This window comes from Delphinapterus leucas, chromosome 3 (assembly GCF_059928025.1).
Source record: "Delphinapterus leucas isolate spDelLeu-1000000601 "Yukka" chromosome 3, BTC_Dleu_Yukka2, whole genome shotgun sequence".
Classification (NCBI taxonomy): Eukaryota; Metazoa; Chordata; class Mammalia; order Artiodactyla; family Monodontidae; genus Delphinapterus; species Delphinapterus leucas.
The window spans coordinates 1,276,945-1,291,314 of record NC_143131.1 but is presented as its reverse complement, the minus strand read 5'-3'; the positions used below and the strand labels follow the sequence as shown (position 1 = coordinate 1,291,314).

Here is a 14,370-nt window from a genome sequence, read left to right as displayed (position 1 = left end):
GAGCTTGCAGTTTCTGATACTGGGGACAAAATTGTCCTGATTCCCATAAATACTGACATTTCAAGAATTTTTTTCTTTAACTTTTCATGAGCTTAAAAATCACTGAAGAATGTGGTAGAGGGAGAAGGAGAGAGGAATTGAATCTTCTTTCTTGCTATTTTATGTTTAAGGCAATCGTCAAATGCTTAGAAGATCGAGAATTTTTCATTTTACTTACGTCGTCAGCCTTAATGTCAGAAACAAGTAAGAACAACTTTTTGAATAAATGTTTTTCAGTATGTTTACTTTTATTGTATAAGATCAGCAACCTCACGTTTCTTCTGATTCTCATTCTGTGTAGGTTTTGGAGAGGAGCAGATGGGTCTTCACGGGTTGCATTTATTCCATTCATCCCCGTCAGCAGGTAAGGACCAGGACTGGCAGTTCACTGCACCTGTGGGCCATTTTTCAGTCCTCATCTTAAACTCTCAGCAGCATATGACCCTGGTAACTCTTTTCTTCTCTTAAATAACTTTCTTCCTTTACTCTCCCTGGTTAATCCTTCATCTCCTTTCTTTGTAGGCTTATCCTTTCCTGTCTGCTCCATGCTCAGATATCCACCTGCCTATGGACATTTCTTTCTACTTAAATGTCTCAGATGGTCCTCACATTCAGCATGTCCAAAACTGGATTCATTTGTTATTGAACAACAAGAGCTGGGAGTTGGTTTTATCATAGTCTCCCCGTCAGTAGGACTTAAGGTCCTCACAGAAGCACTTCCCTCTGTCTGGACTACTTGTCTCCTTCCCCCTGATCAGATGATGTTGATCGCCCCCCAAGCCAGAACCAGGAATTGCCTGCTGGGGCAAAAAATATTGCTCCTGCAGTCTGTAAATAGATATACAGTATATCTGTGGTATTAGAATTTCAGAGGGCAGTTAGGAAACAAAGTCTAGAAAGGCTGTCTTTGGTGGGGGTAGATAATGAATAAAATTGGAGGAGAAGTGCTGGTCTAGCCACTTACCCATAGCTGTCAGGTGTCAGTTTAAATATCACTTTATTTATTCCCATCACCACTCTTCTTCCTTCAATGAGGACCCCTAGGCTTTTCACCAATATAATTTAAATATTTATTTTTATAATTATTTAATGCCTGCCTTTCTTGTGTTCTACTGCATCCCTACTGCTTAGCAATGTCAGGCACCTAAAAAATGATAAATGCTTGCTGAGCAAATAAATAAAGTAAATGAGTCATTTCTTTTTGTCACATGAGGAAATTTTCCTCATTGTTTTATAATCACACTGTGTATGTTTAAACATGATTTGTATATAGTATTTATAAAGCTACAACCAATCCAAAAAATTTTTTTAATTGATGTTTTTAAATTGTATTCAGCTACTCAAAGCAGAGAACTGCTGGCATTACCTGTTTGGAATAAGCAAAATATTACCAGTTATAATAACATAATGGCGATAGCTGCTTGCATTTTTCAAGCATTTACTACATTGATATTCTGCTAGGCACAATTGATTTCACAGCCCTTAATAGGTACTTTTATTGTGACCATTTCAAAGATGAGGAAACTGAAACTTAAACTTGCCCAAGGTCAAACAGCTGAGTCTGAGCTGGCTTCCAGCTCTGTTCCCACACTGCCTCCCTCCGTATGCAGGAGCTCTGCCTTTATTCTTATTTTTAGGTGTACACTACCACCTGAATAAGAAACATTAGTTCCTGTACCATTTGGGGCTGAACAGCACAGGATTTCTTTTTGAGTAAACATTGGATTGTTGTGTTCAATGCTCACAGCCTCCTCTAGTTCGTTAAGACACTTTTCTATTTCTGGTCACTCAGAAATGTTCAGTGCTGTGGTTATTTGTTTTAAATTGAGTGACTCTTCGCTTAGCAGACTTAAAAAGTTCTTTTTCTTAGATTTCATAATAGCCTGTTACAAATCGTTCTGACTTCTGCCTTTCCAAATTCTTGAAATAATGAAGTTGTCTAGAAAACTGCTGCTTTATCGTGAACTGTTAGCAGTACATAAGAACTTTGTCATGTTTTATTTTTCCTTTTACTATCTAAATGAACTGCAGAGAAAGGAATTTTTATTTTAATGGCTAGCCACATTTTCCCATTTATTTTTATTTGCCATTCTTTTCCTGATACCTGCTCAAGTATAAACGTATTCAGCTAGGTGTTTCTTAATTTTGCAGTTACTTTTTCGTTAAAAAGAATGGTGTACTTCAGTTTAGTAGGCACCAAAGGTCTTTATTATCTGTGGGTTTTTTATTACTGATAAATTACATTTTCTAGGATTTTATTACCTATTTCTCAGTGACCTGACCTTTTCTCTTTTTTCCTGTACTCTTTTCCTTTAGGTTATTGAGTTGCTGAAAAATTAGCATTTCAGTCAGAGAGTGAACCAGGGAGAGGAAGTAAAATACAGACTAGTCAGTCTAGTTACATAATATTAAAAAATTGCATTTGCTAGAGAAGGTGATGAAATATATAGCAGTAGTTACCATGAGAGTTGGGGGTTACTTAGGGTTTACTTTCTTTTAGTTCAACTGGTTTGTGTTGTAACTCTAGTTTCTTCCAGTTTTATTGAGATATTATATAATTGACATACAGCACTATATAAGTTTAGGGTTTACCAGCATAAAGATTTGACTTACATACATTATGAAACAACTACCACAGTAATTCTAGTGAACATCCATCATATCATATAGATACAAAATTAAAGAAAATAGAAAAAACATTTTTTCCCTTGTGATGAGAACTATTAGTATTTCCTTTCTTTTTCCTTCTTTGGCTGCGTTGGGTCCTCGTTGCTGCAGGCTTTCTCTAGTTGCGGCTAGCGGGGGCTACTCTTCATTGCAGTGCACGTGCTTCTCATTGTGGTAGCTTCTATTGTTGCAGAGCACTGGCTCTAGGCACGCGGGCTTCGGTAGTTGTGGCATGCAAGCTCAGTAGTTGTGGCTCGCAGTCTCTAGAGCGCAGGCTCAGTAGTTGTGGTGCACGGGCTTTGTTGCTCCATGGCATGTGGGATCTTCCCAGACCAGAGCTCGAACCCGTGTACCCTGCAAAGGCAGGTGGATTCTCAACCACTGCGCCACCAGGGAAGTCCCAGTATTTACTTTCTTAACTTTCATATGTAACGTCAGCAGTGTTAATTATTTTTTATTATGTTGTACATTACATCTTTAGTACTTATTTATCCTATAACTGAAAGTTTGCACCTGTGACTACCTTCTTAAGAGAATTTGAAGTAGGTCATATAAGGTACAGATTAGATACATTTTAAAAGCAGAAAATGAGAATAGAAAAGTAATTCTGCCAACTCTAAATGCCGGTGCATTGAGCCCACGCTGGGCTCCTGGTCAGATGAGATGGAGCTGCAGGCGGGCCTGCCTTCTTCATTCTCACCTGATGATCCCATCTGAGTGACTCTTTTTTGGTTCTGTGTGTGCGTGTTTTCATATATATGGAGATAATATATGTTCATTAAGTGCATCCATAAGTCTTCTATTAATTGCTATTTAGATTACCATTTGAAACACTGTATCATATTTAACCATCCTGTAATTTTGTAATCTAAAGCGTTTTTTCCTGCATGTTTTTGAAAAAACAAGAACTTTGGGTTTTTAATACATGTGTATACATTTTAGGGCTGAAAGACTTGAAAGTTGAAGATGACATCTCATTGAAGGTGGTACCTATTTTACCTGCCCTTAATTGTGCCCTGCTGGAAGCAAAGAAATCATTTTCTGAAAAAGGAATCTGTCCAAACACATTAGTAAAGCATAATCTCCAAGAACTGTACAAGGTGGACAAAAGTCCTTCATTGACTGCTGCTTCTCAGGATGGAATTAAAGAGACTGCATTCTTTGGCAAAGTGTCCAGTGGTTTTGACTTGACTCCTCCAGCTGAAAAGTGCCCTTTACAGTCTTTAACTCAGTTGAGATCTTATTCTTCAAATCCTAATGGGTACATTTTGGAAGTATCTACTGCACTAGACTTATTGGCAGACTGTCCTCAGTCTCCATGTATTTCAGATGGAATTTGTGACGCTGGATTTTCTTTAGTTATGACTCCAAATGCTGAATTTCACGACTCAGCGGCAGAAGTAAGAAAAGAAACAGAAACACAAAAGAATTCTGAAGAGATGTTTAAAGCAAGGCAGGGAGCTCTGGTCCCATTAAGTCCCGCATCAAATCTGAGAGTTCAGCGTAAGAGAAAAGCAGGCACGCTGCCCGTGGTACAGAGTAAAAGGGTGAAGTTGTGCCATCCCTTTCCCAGAAGAACTCGTGGTGGAGCAAAGAAGCGTCCAGACTCTCGCACAACTCTCAAGTTCCGTCAGAAAAGAGAAAACGGTAAGCATGGTCTGTATGGATTTTCAGCTGAGCAATTAGTAATAACTGTTGTGTGTTAACCCTGTTCCTGTGTGACCATCCTGGACTGTAGCTTGACAGTGTCCGTTAGCTCTCTCCAGGTGATCTGTGTGCATGCTAAAGTTGGAGAAGCGCTAATCTAGATAACATGAAAATCAAGAAATAGGACAAAAGCCCACCCACCAATAGCTTGTATTTCACTTGTAAAACTGCTCAAATCATCACTCAGTTATTTACTTACCTGTCTAAGAAGTACGGTATTTCAGATGGAATTTATTGATGCTGGATTTTCTTTAGTTATGACTCCAGGTGCTGAATTTCACGACTCAGCGGCAGAAGTAAGAAAAGAAACAGAAACACAAAAGAATTCTGAAGAGATGTTTAAAGCAAGGCAGGGAGCTCTGGTCCCATTAAGTCCGGCATCAAATCTGAGAGTTCAGCGTAAGAGAAAAGCAGGCACGCTGCCCGTGGTACAGAGTAAAAGGGTGAAGTTGTGCCGTCCCCTTCCCAGAAGAACTCGTGGTGGAGCAAAGAAGCGTCCAGACTCTCGCACAACTCTCAAGTTCCGTCAGAAAAGAGAAAACGGTAAGCATGGTCTGTATGGATTTTCAGATGAGCAATTAGTAATAACTGTTGTGTGTTAACCCTGTTCCTGTGTGACCATCCTGGACTGTAGCTTGACAGTGTCCGTTAGCTCTCTCCAGGTGATCTGTGTGCATGCTAAAGTTGGAGAAGCGCTAATCTAGATAACATGAAAATCAAGAAATAGGACAAAAGCCCACCCACCAAAAGCTTGTATTTCACTTGTAAAACTGCTCAAATCATCACTCAGTTATTTACTTACCTGTCCAAGAAATAAGGTATTTCAGATGGAATTTGTGATGCTGGATTTTCTTTAGTTATGACTCCAGGTGCTGAATTTCACAACTCAGCGGCAGAAGTAAGAAAAGAAACAGAAACACAAAAGAATTCTGAAGAGATGTTTAAAACAAGGCAGGGAACTCTGGTCCCATTAAGTCCCGCATCAAATCTGAGAGTTCAGCGTAAGAGAAAAGCAGGCACGCTGCCCGTGGTACAGAGTAAAAGGGTGAAGTTGTGCCGTCCCTTTCCCAGAAGAACTCGTGGTGGAGCAAAGAAGCGTCCAGACTCTCGCACAGCTCTCAAGTTCCGTCAGAAAAGAGAAAACGGTAAGCATGGTCTGTATGGATTTTCAGATGAGCAATTAGTAATAACTGTTGTGTGTTAACCCTGTTCCTGTGTGACCATCCTGGACTGTAGCTTGACAGTGTCCGTTAGCTCTCTCCAGGTGATCTGTGTGCATGCTAAAGTTGGAGAAGCGCTAATCTAGATAACATGAAAATCAAGAAATAGGACAAAAGCCCACCCACCAATAGCTTGTATTTCACTTGTAAAACTGCTCAGATCATCACTCAGTTATTTACTTACCTGTCTAAGAAATAAGGTATTTCAGATGGAATTTGTGATGCTGGATTTTCTTTAGTTATGACTCCAGGTGCTGAATTTCACGACTCAGCGGCAGAAGTAAGAAAAGAAACACAAACACAAAAGAATTCTGAAGAGATGTTTAAAGCAAGGCAGGGAGCTCTGGTCCCATTAAGTCCCGCATCAAATCTGAGAGTTCAGCGTAAGAGAAAAGCAGGCACGCTGCCCATGGTACAGAGTAAAAGGGTGAAGTTGTGCCGTCCCTTTCCCAGAAGAACTCGTGGTGGAGCAAAGAAGCGTCCAGACTCTCGCACAACTCTCAAGTTCCGTCAGAAAAGGGAAAACGGTAAGCATGGTCTGTATGGATTTTCAGATGAGCAATTAGTAATAACTGTTGTGTGTTAACCCTGTTCCTGTGTGACCATCCTGGACTGTAGCTAGACAGTGTCCGTTAGCTCTCTCCAGGTGATCTGTGTGCATGCTAAAGTTGGAGAAGCGCTAATCTAGATGACATGAAAATCAAGAAATAGGACAAAAGCCCACCCACCAAAAGCTTGTATTTCACTTGTAAAACTGCTCAAATCATCACTCAGTTATTTACTTACCTGTCTAAGAAATAAGGTCATTCAGTTTCTGAACTGTCCTCGGACAAATTCGAGTGGAAGAAGAGGATCTGCTAAAATCAGGCACACTAAGAACAGATGGCAAAAACTGATAAGTGATAGCCTGAACATGTTTAAAGAGGGGGGAAAGTGCCTGGACTCTCCCAGAACTAGAGCATCCTGGGGCAGAATTTCTAATCCTTTGTGTGTTTTAAAAGTGGTCGTCTGGATCCTACTACAGACCTACTGAAACAAGGTCCAGTGGCCTCGAGACATATATATTGAAACAGTTCCTCAAGTGGTTTTGTTGCCCCCTGAAAACTGAGGGAGAATCAGCGTCCAGAGCCATTTAATGTTAGTCAAATGCACTTCAGTGAACAGAGCACGACAAATAACACAATTTTGGCTTAGAGTCATCTCAGATTATGTGTGGTGTATTTTGTTTAAAACTAGGGAACTTATGCTCTATGACCCCTTAGCGAAGAGGTGAGCAGACTTGGGCCAAAGGGTCCCTCAGGCATTACCTGTTGTCTCTGTACTTCACTGTGCTGGCACAGGTGGGCGGCTGTGACTGAGGTCTGGCCCTTCACAGAAAAAATTTGCCAACCCTATCTATAGTATTTTGAATTTTAAAATTCTGATGCCTAAAGAAGAAACACTGGAGGTGTGTGGATCCCCAGGATCCTAGATAATTAAGATTTTACCCTGTGGTTTAACAAGTAGTTATTTCTGGCCAATTATAGTTTGAGAAATTGTGTGTGTGTGTGTGTGTTTAGGAGGGTGGTAGAAAGAACGGCAGTATGAAGCAGCAACTCACACTCTACATTTCCTCACAAATTCCAGGCCAACCATATTGGGTTTCTCTCTATATGAACCATTTTAAAGGTATTAAATAAATTACCTATAATTCAACATATATGTTGTCACTGTTTCTCAAGTGTGCTAATTTCATCCACTATAAGAAATATGTTTTAGGGATGTCCCTGGCAGTACAGTGGTTACAACTCCACACTTCCAGTGCACAGGGCACGGGTTTGATCCCTGGTCAGGGAACTAAGACACAACATGCCACAGAGTGTGGCCAAAAAATGAACAACAACAACGATGTGATTAAACCAGCCAAGATGACTAAATATAATACCACAAAAGCTCAAAAAAAAATAGAAAAGAAATACATTGTATATTGTAGTCCAGTACACACAAATTCATACATTACTGAAACAGAAATTTCAGGAAGCATTTACCCTAACTATGTGTAATACAATCTGATATCTTCTGTTTCATTTAACAAAGAATTCTGGTTGCAGCCCATTAAGTTTATTTTATAATACACCCATGGGTTATTGCATGCAGCTTGAGAAACATGTCACTGAGTGATGCAAATAAGCAGGGCAGTCCGTGCAGGGTCACCTGTTTCGTGTTTCTCCTTTTCCTCGCAGGACCTAGGTTGTGAGAGATGTTCCCCTCCCGCCCGTGCAGATGTTACGCTTCCCCTAGTCTTGATCATCTCATCTTATTTTCTTTCTCTTCTTAATTTAGTCTTAACAGTTTTCCTGCTTGACTTATATTTTGCCTTTTTTTATGCTAAAAATTTTAGAAATTGTAACCAGTATAAAATCAGAAGTCTTACTCTAAAAACAAAACTGCTGCTTTATTGCCTTTGATAGTTTAGTAGGGAAGAAAATAATTAGACCCAGGGAAATGTACAACATTAAGAGAGTCTAAAAGCTTTTTTAAAAAACCGTTTATTTTTCTAACCTTCAAAAGAATAAAATGAAACTGGTCTCTTTTCTACATTTCACTAATAACCATCACATTCTGAAACTGTTTAATATGTTTTCTGTTCTCAATCAATTAGAAATAGTATTTTCCATATAACGTGATTTTAAAATATTTGCAAACATTCACACGTGTGATTATTTTATATAGTCAATGGGGAAAACGTTTTCACAGGGAACATTTATTAACATTTTTTTTTAACTCTTAAAGGATTGAAACACTTTCTGCGTGTGATACAAGCAGGTTGTTAATAGTTTTTTCTCCTCATGTGCCCCCACCTTTAGTTCTTTCCTTCCTTCCCTGCGAGAAGTAAAGCTGAGCATTTTGTAAGAGAAATGAGCAATTATAATAGATTTATAGGAAGTTAAATCAGAAGAGGACTTTCTTCAATGTACCTTCCTCTGTCTTCTCTTAAGAGATGATTTTTCAGGCAGTGTTAAAGCTTTGATATTTAGGTGTAGTGAAGGAAAATATGTAAGATGGCTCTTTGTGAACCTACAGTCTCTTCTCTACAGTGTGATCATGGTTTTAACCATATGGCTTTATGGGAGCTGTGTCGCTTTTGTGTAAATTGAATTATCCGTCACCCTGTGCTGTGAACTAGCATGTTCAGCCTTACCTGCCACATCAGTCAGCAAAGATTATGGAATCTTTTTTAAAAATTAAGTCATGCCTTGTTTCTATAAAGTTATTACTCTGATATTTTTCTCCTAATCCTAATTAGGGATATAGACCAACACTTAGCAAGTTCAAAAATCTTTTAATGAAATACCCCAAATTTTATATTTTATTCCCCATTATTAAAGTTTCCCCCCAAAACAAATCAAAGGAAAGCTATGCTGATAAATATGTGCACCCCCTACCCCTTAGAAAACGGTGTCTTTTCTGCATAAGGTGCTGAAGTGCTGACTGCACAGTTTGTACAGACAACCAAATTGGATTGGAAAAACCAAGAAGCTCCTATTTCTAAAGATGTTCCAGGGTCAACGAATGCTAAAAGGGCAAGGAAACGAGAGACATCTCCAGTCAAAACTGTTCCAAGGGCTGAGCCACCTGTGAAGAATTCTCCACAAAAACAGAGGGAAAATATAGTAAAAGGCAATCAGAATCCCAGAATCAGAAAGCAGCCACAACCTGGTAAGAAGTCCTCTTCCTGTAAATTTCAGCACCGTAATACAGACTAATCGAGATTATAAAGTAGTATATTGAAACAGTATAAGATCAGTTGAAATCTGTCACGTTCTTGTGGTCTTCTTTAGTTCAGACACTGACAGGACAAGTAACTTGGTTTCCCATTGTGAATAAATAAGAAAGTGCCAAGATTCATACCTTCACTAAATAGACCCTACTTTTCATTCTGCAGAAAGCCTGAACATGAACTGTTTAGCAGAGTTAAAGTATAAATGGCCTTTTTTAATGACTAAATTCACAAGCAAGTAGCATCTGGCAGTATTTTTCTGGACCATAATCAGTTATAGAAGATATTATAAGTTTGTCCAGAGGGAACTGTAAAGACATGGTTCAAAGCAGTCAGTAATCTCGAATCCTGTATTTCACTTGTATTTTTTCTTGTTTTTTTTCGGTACGTGGGCCTCTCACTGCTGTGGCCTCTCCCGTTGCGGAGCACAGGCTCCAGACGCGCAGGCTCAGCAGCCGTGGCTCACGGGCCCAGCCGCTCCGCGGCATGTGGGATCTTCCCGGACCGGGTCACGAACCCGTGTCCCCTGCATCGGCAGGCGGACTCTCAGCCACTGCGCCACCAGGGAAGCCCCTGCATTTGGTTTCAAAAGGCATTAAATTAATTTTAAAAGCAGTTTTACTTTTCTACTTCTACTTGTGCGGAAGTGAATAACCAAGTCTCCTTCTGTGAGCCAGCAGCTGACTGCTGGTTCCGTGTTCCACCTGCTGGAACCTCCTCGTTGCTGGCACGTTCCCTCATCACCGCGGACCTCACTTTTCTCCCAGCTCCATGTCCCTCTTCACACCCGTCTCTCTGAGTAGAGTGCAGCTCCACCAAGCTGCAAAATCTATACATTTTACAGTATCTTCGGTATTGAGTCCTACTGTGTTGTATGTGTGGTGGTGTTTTTTGTTTAGAAAAACCTTCATTTCCTCATATCTCTGTATTTCCATCAGTTTTCTGTCTAATCTCATGATTCTACTTTCTCTCATCTACCTTTAGGTTTTTTAAAAGCCTCAAATTTAGTGGAATTCAGGGAAAGACTCTTGTTTTGTTGGGGTGATGGTATTATGGATGAGCTTGGTTTTTTCTTTCCTCATTGTTTAAAAAAATTTTTTCGGCCACACCTTGCAGCATGTGGGATCTCGGTTCCCTGACCAGGGGTCGAACCCACACTGCCTGCATTGGAAGCGCAGAGTCTTGACCACTGGACCACAGGGAAGTCCCTTTCCTCAGTTTCGTTAATGTTGTTTATGGCTGAAGATTTTTCTGAAAGCTCCTCAGTCATATCACCGTACAGCCTGTAGAGAGTCATACCCAACACAGACTCTCTGCTTGTCTCCCCAGGCAGTTACGAGGTGGTCTTACCCACGGGTGCACATTTCTCTCCTGCCGTTTCCCAATGCGTGCCTTCCCTGCCAGGCACATGGTGCCACCCACACGAACCACGCCTGTTGTCACTCCTGTGCAGTCCCCTCTGCTCAGCTAAGTCCACCCGGAGTCATTTCCTGATGCTCTGATCTGCACTCATTTCTCCTTTTTTTTCCATTTCTTTTTTGGGTTTTTGAGAACGTTAAAGAGTTAATTCATACTATTTTCCAATCATCTGGTGTGTCTTGGTCCTGTCTTTCCAATTAGTTTGTAAACAGGATGAGTATAGATACATACATAATGCATTGTATTCCCAGCCTTGTCATTAGAATTCCTTGTGCTGAATTGGCTTCTATATACTTGTAGGCTAATCGATTAGTGGGAGGAGGTGTGCAACTGGGCATTGGCAGAAAAGTGAGCCCAGAAAATGAAAAGTTTCCAGAATGGGTATTCAGAAATAGGGCGATTTGTATTGCAAGTGTCTGTATATATTGTGCAGCCACATTCCAAGTTAAAATTTTAAGATTACCACCTTTTAAATAATGTGTTAATTTTTTCTTTTATTTCTTAATCACCCATGCTAATCCACTTCATTTCTTTTACTTGAAATATCAGAGTTTAAGAAGGCTCAATCATTTTGTTACTGAAACTAATGGTTTTCTGTCCTTTTTAAAGTTTTCAATATAGTTTTTATTTACTGAACTCTTTAATTTTTTATAATTTATTTGGCATCATTTTATCTATATTTCTTAAAAGAGATAGATGATCAGTATTGTATTTTTAATTAATTGAAAACCTCTAACAAGTCAGTTATTAAATGATTTACCTGAAATGACACATATGAAAATGAACCCTTTTTCTTGACTCAATACAGTGTTCTCTATATTCGACCTTCCTCATAGTGATACTCAGTGTAAGAACCATAGTATTTAAGGATAGAATGAACTTAGTGTCAGTAAACACATCAGATCCTAAAATGAATGTGTTTCCAGTACACCCGGAGGGTTCACGAGACAGCCCTCTTTGGGCCACTTTCTCGTACCTCACCCCGTTGGGCTTTGATATTTTAAATAAAAACTGGGCAGTGGTTGATTAATTTTACCCTCCTCACCATACACACACTCTTGTCATTCTGTTTGATGACCTCATAGGCCAGAGTTTTCTCTGTAAATGTACTGTCATTGGGCTTTGCAGACAGGTTAGTAATTTATTTCAGACCTGCTACTGCTAATTATAAAGAGGAGCACAGTTGGCTTTTCTGTCCATCCAGCCACCTGCTACAGGGACTCACTGCCCAGTATTGTTGAGAACTTTGTCCTTCATGATAATCACATTTTAAAAGGCTGAATCAAAGTCCTGAGAAGGCAAGTAAACACCTGAGAATGTTAGTTTTCTGACCGAATGCCAGTGGGTAGATTTGAGTACCTGCTGTAAGGAGAATTATCAGTAGATGAGGAGATTTGCTTTTTTGCAGATAGAATAGAGAGGAAATGTTTTTAATGCAGAAACTGAAGTTTTAAAACTTGAAATTAATTGGCGATTCTGAATATTCTTACTTTTCTCATTTTTTATTTGTATCGTAACGTATTATAATTAAACATCAGTACGGTTAAAAATCATCTCTATTTTGAACTTAGGTGGTTTCTCTAATAACTTGCCAAGAGAAATGATTTCTAAGAAAGTACATTAACCTTCTATAATATACACTTTAAACTTAGAAATTCTTAGATTCTCACTAGATTGTAAGCTCTCTGAGGGCAGGAGTCTTGTTTTCTTGTTTTTGTTTTTTTCTCTTTGTATATTTCTTTAGCTGAGCAGTATGCCTTGTGTGTAGGTCAGTACATGCAGGTTTTTTTTGTTTGTTTGTTTTTGTTTTTTTGCGGTACGCGGGCCTCTCACTGTTGTGGCCTCTTCCGTTGCGGAGCACAGGCTCCGGACGCGCAGGCTCAGTGGCCACGGCTCACGGGCCCAGCCGCTCCGTGGCATGTGGTATCTTCCTGGACCGGGGCACGAACCCGTATGCCCTGCATCGGCAGGCAGACCCTTAACCACTGCGCCACCAGGGAAGCCTGAGTACATGCAGTTTTGAAGGGTGATTTCTTTTTAAATTAATATGCACATTCCTTAAGACTTGTTCCTCGGTAAATACATTATAATACATCAGGAAGTTGGACAAGACCTCACTCTGGTAATAAAAATTTAACATACAATTTATGCAACATATCAAGAGGTTTTTCTTGAATATGTTGACTTAACTGTTGATTTTCACTGAACCATAGGAATATGACAAAGAATTAATTCTATGGAAATCAAGTGTTATGTGTCTTTTTTTCTTTTATGCTGAAGCCAAAGGAGAAACTTCTTCACAGCTTCAATCAGAAATTTCAGATGGTCGAGAAGATGTTATTAGCATAAGTACAGCTCAACCAGAAAATATCACAGTGGCTCCAGAAGACCCACCTGAAAACTCCATTGTCAACTGTGACTCCCAGGCCCTAAATATGTTGGCTGATCTTGCATTAAGCGCTGCTACCTCTACCACACCATCCTCTGAGCCCAGAAACTTGCCCTGCTCCTCTGAATTGCCACAGAACGATGTTTTGCTTTCTAAAGAACATTCTTTGCGTGGTACATCAGACCATGAATATCATAGAGGAGTTAAAAGTCAAAAAGGTGGACCGTTATCCAAGCCCTCCTCTGATAAGAGTAATCTGACATCAGACCCCACGGTCAGCCAGGAGGAAGAAAGCTTGGTTGCTGGCATTCAGGCCCCTGCAGAAGCCCAGTCAGCACTGCCCGAGGAAACCCTAGAAAGTTCCGACGCAAGCCAAAGCTCTGTCGTTGCTGTGGAGCGTTCCTATGCCCTGCTCCTTGCAGAACATTCAAAGAAGCATCTACAGCAGAGAGGGGCCCCAGGCCCTGCGTTTGCCAAGAATGGCACAAAAGGCCCTGAAGCGGGAACCCCAGTGGGGAAAGTGATGCCATTTCGGCATCAGCAGGTCACCTCCCCACTGCAGCAGCTTTCCGAGGCCCCAGCGCTCAGGCGCAGGAGCGGGGTGCTGCCCTCCAGCCTGCAGGACTTCTGCCGCTCTCGTACCGTATTCAGCTGTGACGGCTCCTTTAAGGTCACTTTCGTATGGGAAGCAGATTACGTGTTCAGCTTAGATGGCAAGTAAGTATACCAACAACCCCCTGGAGAAGACTGTAGTCAGAGCACTACACGGGTGAGTGGGAGTGACCCTGGATGAAAATGGATGAACTTTTCTGTTGAGATAAATGTAGCGAGAAGGGATACTTGTGCTAAACCCTGGGGAGGGAGAAGGAAGTGTGTAAGATCCAGTAACTTGGGAATAATACCAAGCAGATTCACTGTAATTATTTGTTATATCAACTTCATTTTTATTTTACTCATTGTTTCATGTTCATGTAATTTTTAAAATAAAAATGAACACAAAAACTAAGGTTAATAATTAAGGCACTTACTTATAAGATAATCAACTAAAATAGTCATTTTCAATGATTTTGGTTTCTTCTTTCTTTAAAATCTCAGGCCTTGGAATACTGATTTACCAGATACCATGGAAGAAGTGAAGCTTTTACTTCATATGTGGGTAGCTCTGTTTT

The 14,370-nt window shown here is 40.2% G+C and overlaps 1 protein-coding gene across 1 annotated transcript; it reads left to right on the top strand.

Moving 5' to 3' along the window:
• The first annotated feature begins 5,874 nt into the window (after positions 1–5,874).
• Positions 5,875–13,922, top strand: LOC149749492 (protein TASOR 2-like). The gene is made up of 3 exons (XM_089908352.1): positions 5,875–6,160; positions 9,090–9,332; positions 13,093–13,922. The coding sequence occupies exons 1-3, from the start codon at positions 5,875–5,877 to the stop codon at positions 13,920–13,922; spliced, it is 1,359 nt and encodes a 452-aa protein (XP_089764478.1).
• Positions 13,923–14,370: the final 448 nt, after the last annotated feature.